Raw genomic sequence first — 25353 nt, 5'->3', positions numbered from 1 at the left:
ATTCGATGAACAAGACGCCGTTAATGATATTTTACCCTTAGAGTCAGTGGGCTCAGTTAATAATACCGTAGCCGTTTTACAAATTTTGCAATTGACTGTGGCGCACGACTTAAGGGCTTGTAACGGCCGTTTCTGCTCGGATAGACCAGCAGCTCCGACTTATTTCAAGGGAACTTACAGATCACACATAGAATTTGTAATGGCATCCCGGAACGTATGGGAATTAATAGCAGATTTTAAGGTAGACCAAAGGACAGAGAGTGATCACTTCCCTCTTCAATTATGGTTAGATCCTCACCCATTTATTACTAGGCCTGACGAAGAAATGTTACCAACATCATCAACTGGGGAGTTACAAATATCTAACAATAGACGTGCGGTAAGATGGCCATACATTTTGGGATCGGAAAAAACATTGAAAAACATCTACAATGTTTTCTTTGAAATTTTGGGAACACCCCAGCTACCTTTAGTGGGTACTCAGGGCGTTCTTGATTTACATTATAAGTTGTTAGATGCTTTAACTCCACTATTGAGTAAAACTTATAAAAAAGACAGTAATAGGGAAGGGATTCTTCTCGAGATGGTGAATCCATGGTATAATAAAGATTGCCGACAAGCTAAATTAAGGTTGATCCAGGCAGTAAAATCTGGAAATCGTCTAGATATAAAAAACGGAAGATTAACTTATAACAAAACCATGGACCAAGCAAAAAAATCCTGGGATGAAACTATATGGGAGGATCTCTTAAATGCAACTAAGCAGCGTGACCAAAGTACGTTCTGGAACTTAATTGCCAAGGGGAATAAGAAGGGTAGTTCAACTAAGGATATTTTCTTAGATGAAAATACATGGTGTGATCATTTTACCAAGCTTTACGCCAATAAAAAGAAGAGTTTGCCCCTCAAGGACCATGAGATAGACTTAGAAACGAGTAATGCTCCTTTACATTTTAGTTTAGAAGAATCCATTCAGGCCTTGCAGGCCGTGAAAACGAGCAAAGCTCCTGGTCCCGACAAAATTCCCGGCGATTTACTAAAACATGATGTAGAAGTGTGGGGACCATACATAAACTTCCTGTGTAATTCGATTGCTGCTGGTACACCAATCCCTGATTCCTGGAAAGGGGCTGAAATAATAACAATTTTTAAAAAAGGAGACCGTTATGATCCTAGTAATTACCGCCCAATTAGTTTAATTGACATTTTACAAAAGATTTTTGCCAGACATATTTTAAACAGGCTTTTAGATTGGACTGAAGAGACTAAAATATTGACTAAATATCAAGCTGGTTTTAGATCCAAAATTAGTACTATCGATCAAGTATTTAGGTTTATGTGCATCTGTTGGAAGTACATAAACCTAAGAAAGGGTAGTCTATATGTGGCGTTAGTGGATCTTAGGGCCGCCTTTGATCTTGTTCCGCGTAAATTGTTGTGGTCTACACTTAAGAACATGGCGGTCCCAGGGGAACTACTTAAAGAACTCATCAGGCTACACACGGGGAATTTTGCTAAAATCAGATGGGGAAAGAATGGTGAAATCTCAAGGGCTATTCCCGTAGACCGTGGTGTGCGCCAAGGATGCGTGTTAGCCCCAACACTCTTTTCCCTATATGTTAATGATATACCAAGTTATCTGAGTAACTGCGTGCATGATTCCCCAAAGCTAGGTGGTGAAGCGGTTACGGCATTATTATTTGCCGACGATACTATCCTTATTTCCCAAACTCCGAGAGGCTTACAAAACTTGGTTGACACATTCCAAAAATATTGTGAGGGGAAGGGGTTAGAAATAAACCCTAGCAAAACTAAGTATATGTCCATAAACCCCAAAAAATCCCTTAGGAGTAATCTGTTCCTTGAAAATAAAAAACTGGAACAGGTTGGGAGTTTTACCTATTTGGGGATATTATTGGACAGTAACTTGTCTTGGAAAGGACAGATGGACAAAAGTTCCATATCCCTCAAACAAAACTCAATGCCTATTCTAAAAGTTCATGGAGCTAGCTACTCCAAGGCTATATCCCCGGCTCTTGAAGTATACAAAGCTAAGGCACAATCGGCTGCCCTTTATGGTGCTGAGGTTTGGGGCTACTATTGTAATAATACTTTTGGAAAAATGGAAAATTACTTTGTGCGTAGTCTACTAAAAATACCAACCAGAACCCCTTTGGTCCCTGTATTTTTAGATATTAATCTAAAAAAAATAGATTACCAAGTAATATTAAGACCGCTGTTGTATTGGGTCAGACTATGGGTAACCCCGGAACTGAGTGTCTATAAAAGTGGACTTGTTGAACTATCTCAGATTGATGGCTATTTGAATACACCATGGGTAAAGTATGTTTCAAAGTGGTACGAGAGATTAGGGCTTGCACATCTATGGGATGCTCCACAGAACATGACATTGTCTTCTAGGAAGCTTGTAAAGGATACCCTTTGGTCGTACGTCAACGGTGAACTATTGTATAGCTCATCGTTTGGCAAATTGACCATGGAATTTTTGCTTTTCAAAGATACACCTAGTTTAGAGCAATTTATGGATGAGATCTGTCCACCATTAGCAAAAACATTATACTTACAGTTTAGGTGTGGGGTTTTACAGATTAATGCATATACATCCTGTTGGGGGAAGGTAAAAGGCCCTGACTTGTGTACCCTTTGCTCTCTAGGGGCTAAAGAAGATGCTGCCCACTTACTCTTTTTCTGCCCGAAATACAAAAAAACAAGGGTCTGTTGGATCAAACCTGTTTGTAATTATGTGGGGGTTAGATCTTATAAAGAGGCAGAGCGTATATTCAAGTCAAACACCTCACAGCTAGTGGTGTTTGGAACAAGTAGATTTTTATACAGTGTGTATTTTATTCGGAAACGATCTGGTTACAAGCTGTAAATATATTTGGATTTATGCTCTGCCCTCCCCCTTTCCCCACTTTCTGTGTTTTGCTTATGTCTTATTGTCTCTCCAGCCCATGCAATCAATTGTTTTCTGGCTTTTAATTAATTTATATATTGTTATTTATGTTTTTACACGCGGTATTGTGTACTATGGGTTATTTACAAAACAAATTTTATCGCCAATTTAATGTAAATATCTCCCATTAATATGATGAATTGTATATATGTATGTCATACTTATCTCTTGCTGACTTTTATGGCTCATTGCCGAAATAAAGTTTAAAATGAAAATGAAAATAAAATGAAAAATGAATGGATAAGCATTCTGAGTTCTTCTGAGTCTTGACATTGTCGCTAGATGAACTCTGACTGTAGAGTACTTGAATCCTTCTTGGGCTAAATGTAGCAAGTATTGAAGCACTTACAAGGGTTACATCATAATGGGATTCATCCCTTTATTCTTGCACCACACACAGAAACCGTTATATTGAGGGTTGTAAGATTTTGTCATGACTGGGGAATGTACTTACCCCAGTATTTTCCTGTGTTCAATAGCCAAGCTGTCAGGCTAAGCAACTTCAAGTCGTGTTGGAGGACATGAGTGCTGTATCTGGAAAGAATCGTGGGGAGGCCCTTCAACAAAATTGGAGGTGATCAGAACAGACACACTAGGTCAGTGTCACAAAATTGGTATGTCCATGCAGGTAGCAATCCATATCGGCAATGAAAGAACTGACCCTGAATCCTGGTTAGTGGTACCTAGGTGCACAGTATAGGCATTTCTTGTTCTACAATAAGGAAAACAAATCCAGATTCGGGTGAACCCCCTTTCTCAAAACATGCTGTAGCAGACACTGATCAAGCTTCCACTTGTAGCAATCTGACAAGGAGGGACAGAGAACATCCACTTGGTTGTTCTGAACCCCTGGTAGATTCTACAAAAGATGATCTTGCACTTCCAGTGCTGGCTCTGACTCAACATACTGGGTTTTTATACTTTTTTTTTTTTTTTTTTTAAGAGAGTTCCCTGAAGGGTCTTTTTTCCCCAGTGTAGTAGATCTTCAAACTACACACAGCATAACTGCCCTAGTAGAGTAATGACACAGTAAGCAATTATAATCTGATGCAGCCCAAGATATATAATCAAAGCTTCCTTGATACAGGAGTTATTCATGAGGCTTTCAAAACAGCCATAGTAATACTGCTGAGAAAGATGATATCTTTTGATCTGACCAAGCCAGTGAATTCTTTGTCTTTTCTGCCACTCATCTTCACGTTAACATAGTCAATAGAAATGTCTCAGTGACACCATTTTGTGGAGAATTACCATCTGTTAAACCATCTTCAAATGGACTTCAGACATGACCATAGCAAACAGTTGGTAGTCATCTAAGTGTCAGACAAGTTAAGGTTTATTGTGGGCAATGTTTGTGTCAGGACTTGACTCTATTAGATCTGTCGGCAGCCTTCAGTACCATCCACTACATTGTCCCCGCTCTCATGTCTAGCAGAGTTTGGCATTTGAATCATAACCTTGAAGTGGATTTTCTCCTTTCTTTCAGGAAAAACGTTCATGTACAACTATGCAATTTGTCTCAGAACCTAGGAGTCTACTTTAGAGTGTCCCTTTGGGCTCCAGGCTCTCCTCCCTTCCATTATTTAATTGTTCCTGCAGCCACTAGCCTCCTTATCACAAGTTAGGTTTTGCCTTCCAAATATAAGCTAACGACATGCAGCTACTGATGTATGTAAGACTGGGTTGCAGTAGAGGTTGGGGGGACCATCCAAAGGCTCTGAAGGCCATTAATGGCTAAGTAAATAACAATTCCCTGACGATAAATCCTTCAAAAATTGCGATCCCTTTTACTAATAATGCTACCAATCAGCCGGACTCCATTCCTGAGCCCAATTCTCTGAGCTCTTGCCCCTCCCCGGCACCAGCCGTAAAGAGCTTAGAAGTGCACATTGATGGCTTGTTTTTAATATTTATTTATTTTTACTGAAAAGATCAAAAGGTTAAAGGGACGTTTTAGTTAGACTCAGATTTCACTCGTACAAAACCAGTGAAATTCAGCTGTTATAGTTACCTAAGCTAACTATAACTTACGCCACGCAATTCACTGCTTATGACCTTACATATTACATCACTCGAGCTATTATTAGCACCTACTAGTCCCAACTGGCAAGTAAACTTAGGCTGGAAAAGAACAGGTGTTCTGATAATTCAAAAAGTGAATGAGCAATAAAGATGGCATTAAATCTTGATTTTATCTTAACACATTTGCTGTCTTTTCAAGGAAAGAGGTCAAATGTCAGTTTGTCTTTAACTAATTGCTGTTTGGAAAATGTGGTTTATTTTCACTCTCTTACTAGAGTTAGAGGTTTTTGTCAAGTGAGATGCCTGGAGATGTGAGTTATTTTTCTCCAACACATAACATTTAAATAAATAGCCTGAAAATTAATATTACAAATATTTCAAAATATATATCAGGAGTTACAAAAGCAAATGTTTTTTGTAATTAAAACGAGTGATTCAAACAGAGTTAAATAGGAGCAAAGCAAAACCAGAACAATTTACATGCTGATGTGCAAATGACACATATTTGCAGAAAGTCAATTTCCAAACATTATTATTTGTACACTGTATAGTTTGGAGATACAGCTGCATGTCAGTGGTAAGGTTTGTGGCCATTTCAATGTCAATTCTGCTGATTACAAATGACAGTGTGCTACCACTTCATGCTTTAATTATGAATTTATTAAAAGAGATTTGACAAACATTCCTGTCCCCAGCCAGATGAAAACGCTGTTAATAAACTAAGAAGCAAGTCAGGGGGCATGTTTATCATATATGTAGCTAGATTTGTATTATATAAGGAAAGAAAGTTTAGTCTATTAAATCAAACAAAAGAGATTTTTGTACAGCAAACATGCAGAACTCGCACATTTGAAGGTACTCTCATCTATGATAATGAAGAAAATGGAGGCTTAATGAATTACATTATTTGCCCACGATCACATCATTTGAAACCAGTTTATGGGTCCAGACCATTAGAAATAGATCGAGTATATATAACAAAAAATGGCATTCCCAGAATGGAAGTAACATCTATAGAGCCAAGGGTTTTGTCCGATCACTCCTGTATTTCCTTATCCATCTCCAACGTTAAATCTTCTACTCGACAATCAATCTGGAGGTTTAATGAGGAGGTCCTTGATAAAGAACAACATAGGGTAGCGATAGAGACCGCGATTAGAGAATACTTAGAGCATAATGGTAGGGGAGATACTACTGATTTGATTCGTTGGGAGGCGCTAAATAGTACAATAAGAGGAGTTGTTATTAAAATAAAATCTGCTATTAACAAGGAACACAATAAAGCTCTGGAGACTTTAGAAAGAGAAATTGCAGCGCTAGAGAAGAAACACTTGTCTGATAGGAAATATGACACAATGAATAAACTAGCAAATAAGAAGTATGAATATAACAAAATAGTAAGTGAGAGAGCGGGGATTTGGTTAACTAAGAGGAAACAATTCAAACTGTGCATCCAACAAGACAGGGAAGAGCCTCGCTGCATACCCCAAATTTAAAATACAGAAAAATACGATAATTTCCATCAAAGATCAGGGGGGAACAGCACACTCTGACCCAGTCAAGATAGCGGAAGTATTCAAACAATTTTATGAGCAACTTTATGCCAAGAATACGGAGGTAGTCGATTCCAAAATTGACGGGTATTTGGATGGCTGCAATCTTCCCTCCCTCTCCATTATGGATCGTGATGACCTTAACGGTCCCATCACACTCCAGGTAATCGAGATGGTCATCAAGTCGTTAAAATGCGGTAAGGCACCCGGACCGGACGGGTTCACTGCTAGATTCTACAAGGGCTTTTCCCCACTATTATCGCGACCACTCTTACACTTATTCCAAGAAATCAGTACTATAGGGGAGGGGAAAGGTACGTTGTCGGAAGCCATTATTGCGGTACTGCCAAAGGAAGGGAAAGATCCAGCGCTACCAAAGAATTATAGGCCTATCTCCCTCATTAATCTTGACTGTAAGCGTCTAGCCATGATTCTGGCTAATCGGCTTCAAAAGGTCCTGCCCAAACTGATACATGCCTCACAGGCGGGTTTTTTAAAGCATAGACTGTCTAGTGATAATACCAGAATACTGGCGCATGTACTCGAAAGGGCAAGACTGTTATCTACCCCCACTGTTGCAATCACGCTTGATGCCGAGAAGGCATTCGACAGAGTCGATTGGAACTATTTGAATGCAGTCCTAAATAAGTTCAACCTGGGTCACACTTTTATAAAGATGGTGATGTCTCTCTATTCTTGTCCCTCTGCGAGAGTTAGAGCTGGCGGCTCATTTTCCTCCTCGTTTCAATTACACCAAGGCACCAGACAAGGCTGTCCTCTCTCACCCTCACTGTTTTTATTGGCCATTGAGCCTTTTCTCTATCAATTGAGAAAAAACAATGGTATTGCTGGAATCCCATTTGAAGATTGTATAATAAAGTTGACCGCATATGCGGATGATGTCTCAATAGTATCAGAAAGGGCGGAAGAAGCTATACCGGCCCTCATTTCTACCATTGACGATTTCTCCAGGGTGTCAGGATACAAGTTGAATAAAGATAAAACAGAGGTTAAATTGTTGGATAATTTGGGTAATAGAGAGATCATGGGGGACTCTAGCTTGACGTGGCAGCCAGGCTGCTTTAAATATTTGGGGCTGGAATTTGATAAAGATCTAATCACAACTTTGGGGGTTAACGAAAGCTTGATTCTGAAGAAAATATCTAAATTACTAGAGGGGTGGTCCCCGAAATTCCTTTCATGGTGGGGCAGGGCGGAAACCTTAAAAATGATGGTGACCCCATTGGTAAATTATCTGGCGAGCATGTTGCCAATGACGTTCTCGGAGGCCTTCTTGACAAAGGTGGATGGGCTATTTGGTGGGTTCTTGTGGCAGGGGAAGAAACCCAGGATATCTATGAAGAAGCTACAGCTATCAAAAGGAAAAGGCGGCTTGGGTCTCCCTAGCTTTAGGAACTATCAGATGGCCTTTAAATGTAAGCAAGGTGCGCAGTGGCTGAATGAGGACGCGGACTACACCCCGCTGTGGATTGCGATTGAAAAATCTCTGATTGGTAATGCCCCTCTAATAGCATTACTCTCAATGGATCTATCCCATCTACCCCACTCCAAATACATCCTACTAAATACTAGAAGAGCGCTTCTGAGACTAGATCAAACTCATAAAGTAGGTTTGCTATGGAGAAAGTCTACTATGGTATCGTTATGGTATAATCCATCGCTTAAGCTGGAAGGGAAACCTATGCAGTGGAGGGGTTGGAAAGGCATTAACCTGGTGAAGGACTTATTTGAGGGAGGGCATCCATTGTCGTTCTCCTCGCTTCAGGCCAGCCACAATCTGTCACCAATGGATTTTTATGACTTTTTGAAACTCAAGGTCATTTTGTCTACTCGCTCCCTCGACTCGAGCGACCCTTGGCTTAAGACCCAGGTTCCACGACTTATGTAGTCGGGTCACTTTGTCTCTAAAATTTATAAATTACTTCTCCCTGCCCCAAGGAAGGCATACAAGAAAAATGAATCCAAGTGGGAATCTGAGCCTAACTCTACCGGTTTGGTATTTGACTGGGACTTGATACATGCTGCTGCCCTAACGAATAAGATCTCCCCGATTCTGGCCCAAACCAAATACATGCTCCTTAACAGGACCTACTGGACGCCAGAAAAACTCCATAGACTGCATCTGAGGGATAGCCCCCTATGTTGGAACTGTAATTCAGCGGTGGGAGACTTAGCTCATATGCTCTTTGGGTGCTCTGCGCTAGGACTATTCTGGGGGAAAGTGTTTGATTGCATAGATCATATTTTCAAGATCAAATCTAAAAGAGAGTTTGTCTATGTTCTATTGGGGGTGCTGGATCAGGAGCTTCATAATGACAATGACCGTCAGTTGTTAGATATTTTGCTTACTCTAGCTTGCAAGGTGGTACTATGTAAATGGAAGAGCGCCTCTGAGGTCTCATTCAGGGTTTGGCAGGAATGGCTCTCGTTTCTAAGAGGAGCTGACAACCCAGCTCTACACTCATCCCCGTGGCGCGCTCCCAATAGGAGGCTCTGGAAATCCCTGGACAGATCTTCGTTCTCATTTGACCCGCCCTGAATGGAAGAGACAGAATTATGGCTGCTAGGCTATAGAATAAGGGGCGTGGTGGACTCGGAAAGGTACCACACATGATATAAGGCATTGGCTGGCATGGTGCTCACTCACCATAGCGCAATCGGAGTTTGGGGCTGAAATTGGGTTCATGACATATCTTAGTTTAATTTAATTTCACTTCATTTGATACAAGTTCGTCCATGTTATTCGGACGTGAGGGTCAGAATTATAGTCCTGACTTACGGATCTTATTACTATGTGTATGAGGAATATGACTCCATATATGTCTGTGTTGGGGGCGACTCCTCTATCGACTTGCCAGTTCTCAGGTCCTATGGGTCTGTTTATTCGGGGACTGCACATGTCATTTATTGTCATTTATTGTATGTCCTTGTCATCTCTTTATTTCTTTCTCAATAAAAAAGATTTGAAATTAAAAAAATTAAAAAAAATAGAAATAGGTCGAGTAGATTATTTAAGTGACTAGAACTGGAGGCCTAGTAACATATTAATGATTTTTCGAGGCCTGCCAAGGTACCACAAAAGTTAAATTAGTACATTTTGTGTGCTACTAATGAGTGATACTATTTCTAATATATATTATGTGAGTAGCTGTCTGACTGTGTGTATTCGTGTGTAAGTAGGTGTTTAAGTGGCTGTATGGGTGTGTGAGTGGCTGTATGGATGTGTGAGTGGCTGCATGGGTGTATAAGTGTGAGTGGCTGCATGGGTGTATAAGTGGGTGTGCAATTAGCTGTGTGGGTGAGCGAGTGGCTGTGTGAGTGGGTGTGTTAGGTGGTGGGTGTCTTAATGGCTGTATGAGTGAGTGACAGGGTGTGTAAGTGGCGGTATGGGTGAGTGAGATGTGTAAATGCTTATATGGATGTGTGAATGGGTATGTAAGTGGTTGTGTGAGCGAATGTGTGAATGCTTGTATGTGTGAGTGACCGTTGAGAGGCTGTATGGGTGAGTGTATGGGTGAGTGACTGGTTGTATGAGTAGCTGTATGAGTGAGTGAGTAGTTGTATGAGTGAGTGAATGAGTAGAAGGGTGCCGTTCGTGGAAGGAGCTTACAGAGTGAACTTTTAAATTGCCGATTTTAACATCCACGGAGTGCTGCCATTGGGGATACTGTTAAAATCCCTAGCGACTGTTGTTGTAGGAGAGAGGCAACAAGGGACTGCGAGGACCAGCAGCCCCGTGATTGGAAACAGCTGTGTCCTCTTCCCGTACTCCCGCCCTCACGCTATAAGTCTGCTCACCGCCCCAGCTTTGCGGGACGCGGGCGTCTGAGCCCGTCCGAGATCGGCTGAGAACGGAACGGGGCCTTTCTCTAACAACCGCCGCTCACGAACTACAAACGGACTATTGTGGGTAAGGTTTAGTTCTGAGCCTGTTACCTAGATTGCTCCCAGTGTCTCGTACTCGCCCAACAATTTCAAATATGGATAAGCATGCTAAAAGGGATGGTTCCACTGCACAACTGTCTGGGGGAGCTCTAATGGGGACCTTAGACAATTTTTTAGTGCGGGTGCAATCAGCACTCGCTAAAGACATAGAACTAACAGAAAAAAGGCTCTCATTAGACACCCTTTGCGACAAGAGGTCCTCCCTGGGGAGCATGGTTAATGCAAGGTCACCATTGCATCGACCGCCTGTACCATTGGATTTACCGAGTTCAACACCTCCTCTAGCAGAGGAGCACGAAGAAGATATAATGATAAGTCCTCCAGCACCGATTGAAATCCCAAGTGAAACTGTCGATATATTGAATGTTAGTGAAATGGTCCCAACCCCTTAGCCTTTGTCAAACATTAAGACCCGCTCTGCAAGTAATACAAAAGCGGGCTCTGTACAATATCAATCGGCTCCAGTTTTGACAAAAAAACGAAAGGGCAATCAACGGACAGTCGTTGGGGAAAAATGTCAAGCCAGACCTTGTTTCTGCCGCAAGAAAGGATATTGCACCTTGCCCAAAACCTATATCTGTTGAAACGAGGGTAATTCCATTACTGTTTCTGGGGAACAAGTCTATGGAAGACACAGATTCATCGTTCTGGGATAAACTGGAATGTACTTTAAAGAATCTATGTGAACCAATTTATGAAAGGTTAGGTTCCATAGAGAGCAGGCTTGTATGTATGGAACTTTCACTTGCCTCGGCAAAACCAGGGGGAGGCAGACAGGGCCTTGGCCCCCAAAAGGGGCGTCCTAGTGTGGCAGGTACAGGCCTTAAGATTAAATCTCCTGGTACCAATCCAGTAAGTGGCATTGTAAATAATGATTTACCCACTCTCCAAGAGTCTCATCCCATCTTAGCTGCAGATAGTCTACTATCTGCTGACCATCATCCACCACGCGAAGTGCCATTTATTTCTCGGGATGGAAGAGTTAGAAGCGATAAGCAGCCCACACCTGCACTATCCTTACTGCAGGCCTCGACAGGTCTAATCGATATGCATCTCCCTCCTGAAGCAGCCCCTTATGTGGTGGTTTTGACAGGGGTCCCACCTCTGGCGAACGGAACAAGGGAATTATACACGGATTTAAAGAATAAATGCACATTCTGGCTTAACAATAAACGACCATTGCCGGCCCATATGTGCGCAGAAATTCTGTTAACCAGAAGAGTAAATTGGGTTGGTAGGAGACCAAAGTCTATAAGGGGGGACTGTATCATAATTAATTTCAGGGATAGACACTGTGTGGATTATATCTGTTCTTGGCCCCAAGATGGACCCTCATCCCAAATAAATACCATGCCATTGTCCTATTTTTATGCTCCCACATCTTTTCCTCTAGGTGGGTTAACACGAGGGGGATCTGTACCAAATGGGTGCACTTTTAAGGATATAAGGTCTATTAATAGATTCAATGTCCTATCAGGGCTGGCGGACTGCGATTGACAAAATGGCAGAAGTGGTCATGACAACCATGAAAAGATACACCCAGCCCCAGGGTCAGAGGAGGATATAAGGCAAGGAGAGTGGCTCCTAATGGATAGCAATAGTGATGAGACTGGTTTTCCAGCTAATACTGCTGGGATGGGGGAATGGGGATCACAAGCTGTGCCTCAAAGAGAAATGTTAGGCAAAGAGGTTAGTCTATCTTATCCACATGGTGTTGTTATTCCCACGACATTAAACATTGAGACTGCAGAAGGGACAAACAATGTTGCAGGTCATATGACGCTATTATCCTGGAATGTGGCGGGTTTGGGATCCAAACTATCATCATCTCTCTGGTCAGACTTTATTAGTGAGCACGATGTCTGTCTCTTTCAGGAGACATGGTCAATAGAGCCTGTGTTCATGCTGGGCTATTTGAATTTCAATGTTCCAGCAGAGAAAAGGATTAAAGGCGGCCAGTAGGAGGTTTAACTATTTGGATCAAACAGAGCTTACAATGCAACATCCAACCTATCCCAATTTTGAATAATGACATTATGGGAGTTAGGTTGAACTTCCCGCTAAATTTCAAAATTGATATATATAATGTGTACATTAGGGGTTTACCTGGTGGGAAAAAATCACATGTGGCATTAGCACTAGATACTCTTGTTGAAGCTAGAGCAATTGACGTGTTCCCACTGATAGCGGGAGATTTTAATACGACCTTTGAGCCACTAGGCTCGCAGGATTTGTTCCTAACTGAGGAGGAGGACCTCAGATGGGGTGTTCCTCAGCTTGAGACAAAGCCTGTCAGCAAGTGGACAGAGGCGGCCTTGTTTTTGAAAGGGTTTTGCCTGGGCAATCAATTAAGGGCAGCCAATGGCAGAACCTTATCAGACAGGAAGAGTAGTAAAACATATGACAATGGTATCAGGGCAAGTAATATAGATTGCCTCTTAGTTCATTTGAGGATGTGGCACACCCTAGTGGATATGGTGGTCAAGCCTCGAATTGAAAGTGATCACAACCCATTAGTTGCTGTTTTTAATTTGGGTTTGGGAGATAGAACAGTTCGAGCTCCCGACGTGACAGGACCAGTAGCTACCCTAACAAACGATGAGCGCCACCTTAAGTGGCATAAAGTAGCATAGCATCCTGATCTATTAGATAGCATTGAGTCTGATGTTGAAGAAGCGTTAGCTTCAATAAGGGTTGGTGGTACTCCAAGCCAACTTTTAGCTATAACTGAGAAAGCACACGAAAATGTATTTGCTAAACTTAAATCTTATTTTTGTAGACCTTTCTCAGTGAAACAGGTTTCTGGAAGTAAACAGGAGGAATGGTTTAACGCCCCCTGCAAACAAGCCCGCGGAGAATTGGGCGTTGCTCTCAAAACAAAAGACCCAAGCAAGATCAAAATAGCACGTAATACTTATAGAAAGACCCAATGGAAAGCAAAAAAAGAGTGGGAAGAGAGCGAGTGGCAAGAGCTCAAGGCAGCATGTACCGATAAAAATCAGAAGACGTTCTGGGACATATTTAAATGGAAGAGGGGTGAGATTATTGATAGCCCGCACAATCATGTCCCTCAGAACTCCTGGGTAGAATTTTATAAGTTACAATATGCAAAGGGCACTGAGGAAGTATGGCTTCTCAGGGAAAGGTGTTTTTAACAATTCTGTTTTTAGCCCTGAGGAGGTTGATAGGGCCTTGGATACGATAGCACAAGGACGTGCACCAGGAATGGATTGTATCCCTGCTGACGTATTTTTGCACGATAGGCAAAGATGGCATCTATACATTACCTTTATAGCTAATGCCATAGCTCAGGAAATGGTCATCCCCCAATCCTGGAAAGGTGCTGAAATTGTTCCAATATATAAAAAAGGGGACAAATCGTTGGCTAGTAACTATAGGCCCATTAGTCTGATTGACGCTATGAAAAAAATTATGGGACGACTGGTCTTGGGCAAAATCCAGACCTGGATGGAGGCTAGTAACATTCTGAGCCCTCTCCAGGCTGGGTTCCGCCCTAAGACCAGTACCATAGATCAGGTCTTCAGATTTATAGTCCTATATTGGAGGACAGTGGTCCTAGAGGGGGGGGTTTTGTACGCAGTGTTTGTTGACCTGCGGGCAGCCTTTGATCTAGTGCCGCGTAACAAGCGGTGGCGAGTACTTGAGGAGTTGGGAATGGCACCGGAGTTGTTGACATTAGTGGTTCGCTTGCATGAGGACAATTTTGCGAGGGTCCGGTGGGGACGGCAGGGCGAGGTTACGAAGCCTTTCCCCGTTGAGCGAGGAGTTCGGCAGGGTTGTGTCTTGGCACTGACCCTGTTTTCGCTCTTCGTGAATGGGGTGGCCGAGTTCCTGTCCCGGGCCCCCTCGGATGCACCGGCCATGGCTGGATCTCGTGTTCCAGTCCTCATGTTCGCGGACGATACACTGCTGATCTCCAAAACCCCGAGTGGCCTGCAGCTCACTCTCCGGCTCTTCGAAGAGTTCTGCTTGCTACGTGGCCTGGAAATAAATGTTGCCAAAACTAAGTTCATGGTCCTTAACGGCCCTAAACCATGTAGGTCTTACAAACCTTTTAAAGGAGTAATTCTTATGAATGGCTCTCCTCTGGAGCAGGTTGAGGCTTTTACTTATTTGGGAGTTACGCTGCAAAAGAACATGAGTTGGAAAAGCCAAATGGATTTATCAATATTGAAGTTCCAACAGCAGACAGGCTTCCTTTTAAAAAGATTTAAAAACTCGCAGACACAACCAATTGGCCCACTCCTTGAGATTTACTCAATGAAGATCCGTAGCTCGTCTTTATATGGGTCCGAGCTATGGGGGCATGGTAATAACTCAAAACGCCTGAATGTTATGGAGAGCGAGTTTATCCGGGAAATTGTTGGAGTGCCACAAAGTACTCCTTTGCTACCCCTCGTCTGGGACCTTGGTCTGAAAACCCTATCAGACACAGCTAACTTGCGCCCTTTGCTGTATTGGCGCAGGATATGGACAACAGAGGAGCTTAAGCATTATGCTCTGGGCTTAAAGGAAATTATGGAAAAAGATCCCTTCCAAAAAATTGATTGGCTAAGATCTTTAAAAATGTTACTATATAAACTGGGGTGGAGAAATCTGTGGGATGATCCCCTAAACGCGGTCTTTCCCTCAAAAGAAATTGTAAAGGCAAAATATTGGGAAATGATCGGGTTGGAATCATCTGTGAAGGGAAGCACATCCCATCTTACAGCTAGATTCCTAGAACTTAAGGTCTTCCCCAGACAGGAACTGTACTGGGGTTTGATCGAAGTACCAAGCAATCGCAAGCTCTACTTTCAGTTTAGGATAGGTGCTCTTCCGATCCGCATATTTACATCAAAGTGGGTCAAAGGATCTCAGGATAAATGCCCAAAGTGTGGGGACATGACTGAAACTATGAACCATTTTGTGTTTTTTTGTCCCCTCTATGTCCTGCCACGGAAAAAATGGGTACTACCCGTTTGTCGGCAAATAGGAACCCGAAGGCACGAGGAGGCTCTAAGAATCCTGTGCTCAGATCCGAGCCCGAAAATTGCTATAGCAATGGCGAAATACATCAAGTGGGCCTGGATAATACGATCTAGACAGATTTATAACAAAGAGTCCATCGAACAGGCCCTCTAATTTATTTGTTTAGGTACCCATTCACATATAATATACACCCAGTTAAGGATCTTCTGTGGTCTAGATTGCTATTAGAAGATGAGGACTAATTAATACTGGGAAAATTTAAATGTTTTTATCTTTTTTTGGATGTATAGGCAATAGTATCCTGTTTATAAAATATAGAGTATATTATTGTTCTAGGTACATAAGTACAAACTTTTATTGATTATTATGTTTTGTTCTAATTGTACTTACGCAAAATGATGATGTTGATACTTTTATGACTTAATTGTCGCAATAAAGTTTTTTGAATTGAATTGAGTGAATGAGTAGAGGTGTGAGTGGCTCTACAGATGAGTGAGTGGTTGTGTGAGAACTTATATAGGTGTGTGCATGGGTATGGGTATGTGAGTGTTTGTGTGGGTGTATGAATGGTTCAGTGGATGTTGTCATGAGTGATGTCATTTGAGATGTCATCAGTGATGTCACTGACCAGGTCATGAGTGATATCATTTGTGAGGTCATACAATCAAAAATAAGATCCCACTTGACCTGTATTTCTTCCTCTATGCCTATACAGTGCTGGCCCAAGAAACACTAAACAGTGTACAAACTAATGTATACAAACAATTGTTTGTTTTATTTTTACTTTTCAATTCACCAATAAATACTTTTGTCACATATTAATAATAATTTCACAATATAGGACATATATTTTTTTGAAAAACTCATGCAATATATATTATGACAAAATCATGTACACATAAAATAGTATAATCCCCCATCCTACAATGCACTCCCCTATACGTTCATCAGACATGACCTACCATACCATCCATGCAAACCAAGGCCTCGCCACTACACACATACACAAGAAGAAACCAAGTGGAAGAGATGCTCTATTTCAGCCGTTGTGGTGTAATAGTCAGGAATTACTCCTAAAAACGGCCAACATACGTTTCGGTGTGAAACTTTCTTTCAGCCAAACACCTTCTTCAGGACCACACAAAATAAACCTACTTCAAGAGGTGACCAGAGGGGATTAATCAGATTTATCTTGTGCTCCCCCACTCTGAGGGAGTGCTTCTAACTGTCAGTAATGCTGCTGGTTGAGCATTCAACCACTCAGGCACCTTGATTTCGGGGAGACACTTAAGATATTGGAAATGTGATTATTTACAACGGGGCAAGACAATACAAGAAAGATCTACGGGTCTCATTACTGACAGTTAGAAGCACTGCCTCGGAGTGGAGGAGCAGAAGATAAATCAGATTATTCCCCTCTTGCCACGTTTTGAAGTAGGCTGCCACTGATGCTATCTGCTGATTTATTGTTTAAAAGTTTTCCTCAGTTAATGCATTAATTACTTTTTATGCTGCTCTGAAAATCTATTTTTGCACTACAACACACTTGCGATTCGCAGGCTGTAACTGACGCACTGGGCCTTTCTTCAGGGTTGCCTGATGTAGAGACCCTTTGCCTGAAATGTTGGACTACTATACTGTATGCTGTATATTCTCTTTGCACTGATGGCTGCACTGGATTGTATTCTTTTGCCTTCTGTGATGCTAACTAGTATGCCATCCTATTGTATTGCATACTGTGCTATTGGTGAATAAAAACAAGATAAAGAAAAAAGGATTACAAACTCAACATTTGAGATAATTCACTTACAGATCTGGATTATAACGAGTGATTATGTAGGTGGCATTGGCACAGCTTGGGCATGGAATATATACGACCCTGTATTCCGTCACTGTTGAATTTTCAACAAAGTGTAACAAAATGGAATACATATTATAAACATTGCCTAGAAGTGACATTTTAATCACAGTGCTCTTAATAACCATCTTATCATTCTGACCTCCTAACTAAAAGAATTTCATCTTTTTTCAAGCCATAAAGGTTTAATTAAATCATCTGCTGCCATATTCAAGGGACCTTCCAAGATGCCATGGATCCTTCTGGTAAAATATTTTTTTTGCCCAAAATACAATTAATATCCTCACCTCTTTGATCCAGTGTCTGTACTGATTGACCCCAAATGTCTTTTTCATCCAGAGGCCATAAATATACCCTGAGATTCCCTTCAATACCCACTCATCTGACCTGCAAAAAATCAAAACATAAAGTGATTGTTTCTGCTCCCATAACCTGAATATTATTTTAAATAACGAAATGAAAACAAAAGGAAACAAAATAAAATGAAAAACACTTTTTTGATGGATGACAAGTTCAGAAATTACATTCTGCTATAATGTTATTACTTCTCACATGTAACACAACACCAAGATTTGATTTAACATGAGAATGAAAATATAAAGGCTTTGATTTGCCAAAAAGAGAAAGCTCAGAAACAAATGTGCATTACTCGTCTACTCTACAGCCCATCGCTATGCTTGATAGTAGAATAATAACAAAAAAGGGTTTCAGAGAACCTCAATGGTTATAGATAAATTACTGGGTAGATTAACACCAAGAATGAGGATAAAAATAATTTTTGGATAAAAGGTTATGATTGTCATTAGACACATTTCACGGGTGGGAGACGGGTACAGCAGAAGGCAGCTGCCAGTTTCTCTACACATGACTAAAGATAGGTTCTTTCACATAAAGACTCTTGATCAGTCAACTCTTATCAAGTGCTCTTCTATTTCCTCCTCTTTCCCTTGTTTACAGTGCTATTGTGGAGGCAGTATACACTACCATATTTGGGATATTTTCTGCCCATCTATTGGGCCAACAGTAACACCACAGGCTATGCTTTCTTGGCCCAACACTACCAAAGAAAAAACTGTTCAAGAAGCTGCCCCATAAGCTTTAAGAACTGAAGAAAAGGTAAAAGAAGGAAGGCAAAGGGAGAAGAGTTTAAGAGAGAGAGTGGATAAAAAGGGAGGGGAGAGGAGAGACATAGGGAAGTAAAGAACATGGAAGTAAACAGGAGAAATTAAAAAAAGAAAGGGAGAAGGAGCGAGGAAGTGGGAAAGGAAATTGATTATGAAAAAAATATATATAGAAATTAAAGAACGTGCCAAAAGTGTTGAAGTTACAGTGGATTCAAAGTTAAGTTGAGGACAGCAACAAAAGCAAAGACAAAGTCACACAAAAAGAGGTAAAAAGGTCTATTTAGCAAACATTTAATCACAAAAAGTCAAGCTAAAACCTTTCAATGTGATAGACATTCACAAAATATGAGGTGGAGATAAAGAGTCAAATGAAGAGCTACAAAGCGATACATGAGAACCATAAGGAAAGGAACAAACTGAGAGGCAAGGGAGCAGAACCCAGTAATTCACAAGGAGCTTCAAAGAAGCATTCCGTTTGTATCATGGCATTCTCAATTTTGGAAGGCATGTGTCATGAGCAAAAAAACGATGGATTTAGGCCCAGATCTCTGTACTGGGGTGAATGTATGACATTGTTCTGCATTCTGTCCATCAATTGTTGATTTTGCATTTGTCACCCCGAGTGGGAAGGGTATGCTCAGACGTGAGTCGCTTGCTCTCCATGCCACTGGAATCAAGCTATCCTGGCTGACGAGGGCTGAAAGCCCGAAACCGGTCCTAGGATGCTTGTTTCCAGTCCAGGGAGGACCTGGCTTGGCAGTTCGGGCTGGACTGTTCCCATGGGGCACAGGGTCAAGACTGATTTGCATATGGCTGGGTTCAAACTGGAATGGCATGGTGAGCAAAAAAACGATGGATTTAGGCCCAGATCTCTGTACTGGGGTGAATGTATGACATTGTTCTGCATTCTGTCCATCAATTGTTGATTTTGCATTTGTCACCCCGAGTGGGAAGGGTATGCTCAGACGTGAGTCCCTTGCTCTCCATGCCACTGGAATCAAGCTATCCTGGCTGACGAGGGCTGAAAGCCCGAAACCGGTCCTAGGATGCTTGTTTCCAGTCCAGGGAGGACCTGGCTTGGCAGTTCGGGCTGGACTGTTCCCATGGGGCACAGGGTCAAGACTGATTTGCATATGGCTGGGTTCAAACTGGAATGGCATGGTGAGCAAAAAAACGATGGATTTAGGCCCAGATCTCTGTACTGGGGTGAATGTATGACATTGTTCTGCATTCTGTCCATCAATTGTTGATTTTGCATTTGTCACCCCGAGTGGGAAGGGTATGCTCAGACGTGAGTCCCTTGCTCTCCATGCCACTGGAATCAAGCTATCCTGGCTGACGAGGGCTGAAAGCCCGAAACCGGTCCTAGGATGCTTGTTTCCAGTCCAGGGAGGACCTGGCTTGGCAGTTCGGGCTGAACTGTTCCCATGGGGCACAGGGTCAAGACTGATTTGCATATGGCTGGGTTCAAACTGGAATGGCATGGTGAGCAAAAAAACGATGGATTTAGGCCCAGATCTCTGTACTGGGGTGAATGTATGACATTGTTCTGCATTCTGTCCATCAATTGTTGATTTTGCATTTGTCACCCCGAGTGGGAAGGGTATGCTCAGACGTGAGTCCCTTGCTCTCCATGCCACTGGAATCAAGCTATCCTGGCTGACGAGGGCTGAAAGCCCGAAACCGGTCCTAGGATGCTTGTTTCCAGTCCAGGGAGGACCTGGCTTGGCAGTTCGGGCTGGACTGTTCCCATGGGGCACAGGGTCAAGACTGATTTGCATATGGCTGGGTTCAAACTGGAATGGCATGGTGAGCAAAAAAACGATGGATTTAGGCCCAGATCTCTGTACTGGGGTGAATGTATGACATTGTTCTGCATTCTGTCCATCAATTGTTGATTTTGCATGTGTCATGATTTACAGCAAGAGAAAATAAATTGCCTAACATCATAAAATTAACAGTATATGAAAGCTAAGAATAGAACCCAGGGCTCCTGGATCCAAAGTCAGCACCATAGCCAAAGACAAACACTTCGCCTTCAAAGAGTGGAAGAATTCAAGTGACCCAAAGACAAGGGGAAAGACTGTCAAAGAGGGAGATAAATTGGAAAGAGGGGATAAATATGGTTAATAAAGAGGACCTATTTCTGAATCCATGGACTACAAGCAGTCCATTCACCTCTTTATGTAACCCATCCTCTGTCCAATTAAGTTAAAGGACTCAGAGCTCCAACTCCCTACAGAGGCTGAACAGCTCAAATTTTGTACTGCAGTGTAGGGGACACAACCCCGTTAACATTGACTATTGAGGATTCCCAGCCTGACAAAATCGAGCATTCAAGCATGCGAATTTGGGAAAGATATAATGGTGAAGAGCATAGTTGTACAAGACTTATCCACAACCTGCCTTTAAAAGAATGGAGTTAAACTTAAAGATTTAAAAATGTGTCTTTTATTCTTGGCTGTGTGCACATACCTTTTAGTCGTGGCTAACTTTGGAGATCTTTAGATAACATAATGCTAAATAAGGCTGGTGTTCATTTCAAGGTTACTGCAATGTTCAATGAAATTCTATACATACTCACCAGGACATCCTGGATATGAAGCAGCCAAAAAACTGCTGTGCCAATGCTTCAGCCAAACATCTTCTAGTCAACGGAGTCTGGTCAATAATCATTGCACTGTGCAACAAGTTAGTACTGCATTGAAAGAAATCTAAGGTTAGAAGAGGAACACTAAGTTCTTGGTGTTAAACACTCAATGTTAATATTTCAGGTGTTACCTTGAACCTGTCCCTTCCTTCAAACACGAGTAACCCACATTAGGAAATCACAGATTCAAGCATACCAAGTATGAATTGTCTGCACCCTTATACCTGCATCCCTTTCTGTTCGTTCTGCAAAATTATACGCCTTGTGGTCACTTCCGAATTTCCCTTTGCAATCTTCCACCTTACTTCTCCCCAGTTGTGTTGATACAGACATCCACCTTTTCCACAGTTTGTTTTATTTTAATAAAATTTAAAACCTTAAAATACCTTCACCCGGAAGTCTCCCATTCCCTTTTCTCTACCACTGTGAAATCTTTTGGTTTGAAACAGAACTACATCAGCAGTGTATTAGACGTACTTTTTATTTTGTCTCCACTGACCATACGTCACCGTGGAACTGAGAAGGGCTAAGTGCCGTAATATGTACTGCAGGAGCAGGGTGGACACACTAACCTTTTTAAGGCATCAAAGTGGAAAAAATGTGTACTGGTGAGAAGCAGCTTAGCAACAGGTAGCATAATAATATGCATGTAAGAAGCATGGGGTTAGTTCTTATGATATGATATAGACAAATATATAATTTGCTGCGCAACAAACTTTAGATTAGTATTACATTTCAAACTCCAATGTTCTGCTGCAATTCTCCATTTAAAAATCAATGGAAGTAGGTTTGCTGGCGTTCCTGGATATCCAAAGAATTCTAACTAAGTGAGATCCAGGGAATTATCTCACTTTCAGGAAAAGAACTGGACATTTTCAAGAAATTCATTGATTGTAGGAAAGACTTTGTGAAAAAAATCTGTTTACAAAATTGCTCTAGCAAATATCATACATATTTTCTAAACATTCATTTGTACAATTTGCTCCAGTTGGTTAAGAATAATCTATTTGAGAAGTCAATGAAAAGTCGGAACAATGAGGTGGATGAAAGTATATCTATGCGTCAGGGCCCAGGTTCAGAAAAAATCTAAGTTAACATTGACCTGCAAAAAGAATTAGGCAGCAGAAAATCACCCACCACCTTCTTTGGATCCTGGACAAAAATGAAGCATTTGCATTCATGAGACTCGCCATTTGATGAAAATGCAAAAAGTGAAAGGCAACCATAACATATGCTTATTGTTCACCTTGGGACTAAAGACTAGTGAAAAACACAGCATGGGAAAAAAAAATTTGGTCACAGAGGTGAAGCTTCAGTGAGACCTAACTTCTTGATCTTTAATCACGTCAAACAATTAACCAGGTAGCATCTAACGAAGTACTGATTCAGAAAATCAATTGCTACAAATTGCATATTGATGAAAATGAAACGTAAAAACAAATTAAAAATTGATAAATGGTCATCTGTCTAGTCCGGCCTTGCAATGCTAAAATGAGTCACCCTCTTCAAACCTGTATGTGAATTAACTTCTTTAGAAGCATATGCCCATTATTTTATTTTACTAAACCATTCCCCGTGGCTAATTTTCCCTACTGTTTAGGCTACGTATAGATAAGAGGTAATGTTAACGTGTGTGCAATCGATATGAGCAACCAGAAAAAAACAGGGTGGCTATGAAATGATATCTGTATTTAATCCCTGATCAATACAAATTTAAATATGAACCAACATGTAATGGCTGAACTTAACACATTAAATAAGGTAGAACATGCATGTCTGAAGAGGAGAGAGGGAGAGAGGAGAGAGAGGAGAGAGGAGAGAGAGGAGAGAGAGGAGAGAGAGGAGAGAGAGGAGAGAGAGGAGAGAGAGGAGAGAGAGGAGAGAGAGGAGAGAGAGGAGAGAGAGGAGAGAGGAGAGAGGAGAGAGGAGAGAGGAGAGAGGAGAGAGGAGAGAGGAGAGAGAGAGAGAGAGAGGCACGAAGAGCCAGTAGATTACAGGCAGCAGGCATAACAGGAACAGTACTAAAGTGGCTTACTTCGTTCCTCAAAAATAGAACGTTTTAGGTGAGGAAGGTATACTATCAGAAAACTACACCTTGAAATGTGGGGACCCGCAGAGATACTCACTAAGTCCGATCACTGCTCAGTCTGCATATCCTCTCACGGACTGAAATCAAACAAACCTATGTTTTCTCTACAACACTGTATGCTGACGACACTCAGATTGTCGTCTCACTCTCCAAACAAATGGATAGGACATCTAACCATCTCAACAACTGCTTTAAAGAAGTGGTAGATTGGATAACAGAAAGCAGTTTCAAACTAAATGGGGAGAAAATTGAGGTGATGGTGGTGGGAAACAGCCCAGGGAGGTTGCTAGAATTGAATTGGCCTGACTCTCTTGCCAATCAACCAACTCCTAAATCAGAAGTCAAGATCCTGGAGAGGTACAGCTTGATAACAAGCTGTCAAAGGCAAGTCAAGCAAAACAATTGGCATCCAGTTGATTTGGCCTATTAAAGACCTTGAGAAAAATCCTGGGATGGCTGCTAGAATCCTCGAGAAGGATTACAAAGACTGGTCATATCCAGACTAGACTATGGAAACTCCCTGTACCCGAGTAATCCCAAGTCAGTCGTAAAAAGACTTCAAGTTATTCAAAACGCCGCAGCTCTTACATTGTTAAAAATTCCTAGAAATCATTCCATATCAGCAGTGTTGGTGGACCTGCACTGGTTACCAGAGACCAAAAGGATCCATTTTAAGGTACTGTGCATGGCACATAGAGTAATGTATCAAAAGGGTGCCAAATTGATTCAGAAATTCCTCACCCGTAAGACCCTATTAGGTCGCAACACTCCGCTAGCCAGAAGTTGTTTAAAGTCCCCAGAATCATGAAATCCAGGAGTGGGGGGGATGTTCTTTTGCTTTACAAGGTTGGAGCTTTTCTAACTTCAATTGAGACCATCACTCGTCCATACTATATTCTGTTTGATGCACTTGCACTGCTTCCACAATCAATCTTAATTTTTGTCCATCAACTTCAAATTCCTTCACGCTTATAGAACGTTTTCTATTTTAAGTCTTCATTTATAGCACTTTATTAATCTGTTCATATTTAATTTTCTAAGCAGTCACAGCCCCCTTGAGTAGGTGTTGCAGCTCCCCGGGGGTTCCTGGACAACAGGTTAAAAAACACTGAGATAGAGTATCCACCAGAAAGAGCGCTTCTGAAGGTAAGTAACATGCCCTTCTGATAGCTACTTCTGACCGCCGATTCCTCACCTTGTGAATAGAAACCAAAGCAGTTCCTCTCAGGTGGTAGGACTGTTAAATGGGTCAGACCAAAAGGTCACGCAGGACCGAGTGGGCAAAGTGCACGTCTCAATGGATCTGGATGTCTAGGCAACAGTGCTTTGTGAATGTGTGAACTGACACCCACATAGCAGCCTGCAAATATTCAGGAGAGCCACTCTGCATACCAATAAAAGTGGTAGCAGCCTTGACTCTGGTGGAATGAGCCCACAAGCCATTGGTTGGCTGCTTCTTAGACTGTGTGTAGATTGATGCAGAGAACAATTCAGCAGATGTTTTTTTCTCAACTGCATTGCCTTTTTTTGTCTCACCGAATCCAACAAAGAGCTTATCTCCACAAGATGTTCTTTGGTGTGATCAAAGTAGGAACTTAGGACACCTTTAGGATAGTCTCTCTTCACCCCTAGAAGGGTGAGGTAAGGCGAAGATTGCCGGGAGTTTGATCATTTGCAACACATGAAAAGGAGTGACCACTTTTGGTAGAAAAGAAGCCTGCATCCTTAGCACCAGCTTGTCTAGAAACAATGTCGTGTACGATGGGTTGACCGAGGGGGCTTGTAGCTCACTAGCACTCTGCACCAATGTTATGGCAATGTGGAAAATCGTCGAGAGTGAGGTAAGACAATGGACAACTATGTTGCGGCTCAAATGGAGCACACATCCAGTAAACATCAGGAATGTGAGGACTAAGTTTAAGTTCCACTGAGGCACGATGACTGATGTAGGTGGGAGCAAATGCTGCAAACCTTTCAAAAAAACATCCCAAAAGGTGTTTTAAATAAGAACGACTGATCCAGTAACCAGTACTTTCTGGGCTACAGACAACATAAAAAGCAATACTTCGGATAGTTTGGCTTGCAGTGGCTTGATCTGCTGAACGCCGCACAAAACCACAAA

At 41.8% G+C, this 25353-nt stretch overlaps 1 protein-coding gene across 2 annotated transcripts in view; it reads right to left on the bottom strand.

The window, feature by feature from the left end:
- TAF2 (TATA-box binding protein associated factor 2) overlaps positions 1 to 25353 on the bottom strand; it is a 948796-nt gene that overhangs the window by 767578 nt on the left and 155865 nt on the right. For both annotated transcript variants that reach the window (XM_085605048.1, XM_085605049.1), the window contains exons 8-9: positions 21077 to 21190; positions 17656 to 17755 (exon numbers count right to left, since the gene is read on the bottom strand). In XM_085605048.1, the coding sequence (XP_085461174.1) occupies positions 17656 to 17755; positions 21077 to 21190 (214 nt within the window). The remainder of the gene's footprint in view (positions 1 to 17655; positions 17756 to 21076; positions 21191 to 25353) is intronic.

Source organism: Triturus cristatus, chromosome 5_1, assembly GCF_964204655.1.
Source record: "Triturus cristatus chromosome 5_1, aTriCri1.1, whole genome shotgun sequence".
NCBI lineage: Eukaryota > Metazoa > Chordata > Amphibia > Caudata > Salamandridae > Triturus > Triturus cristatus.
Note: the sequence above shows the minus strand (reverse complement) of the source record. Positions and strands in the feature narration are given on the sequence as shown.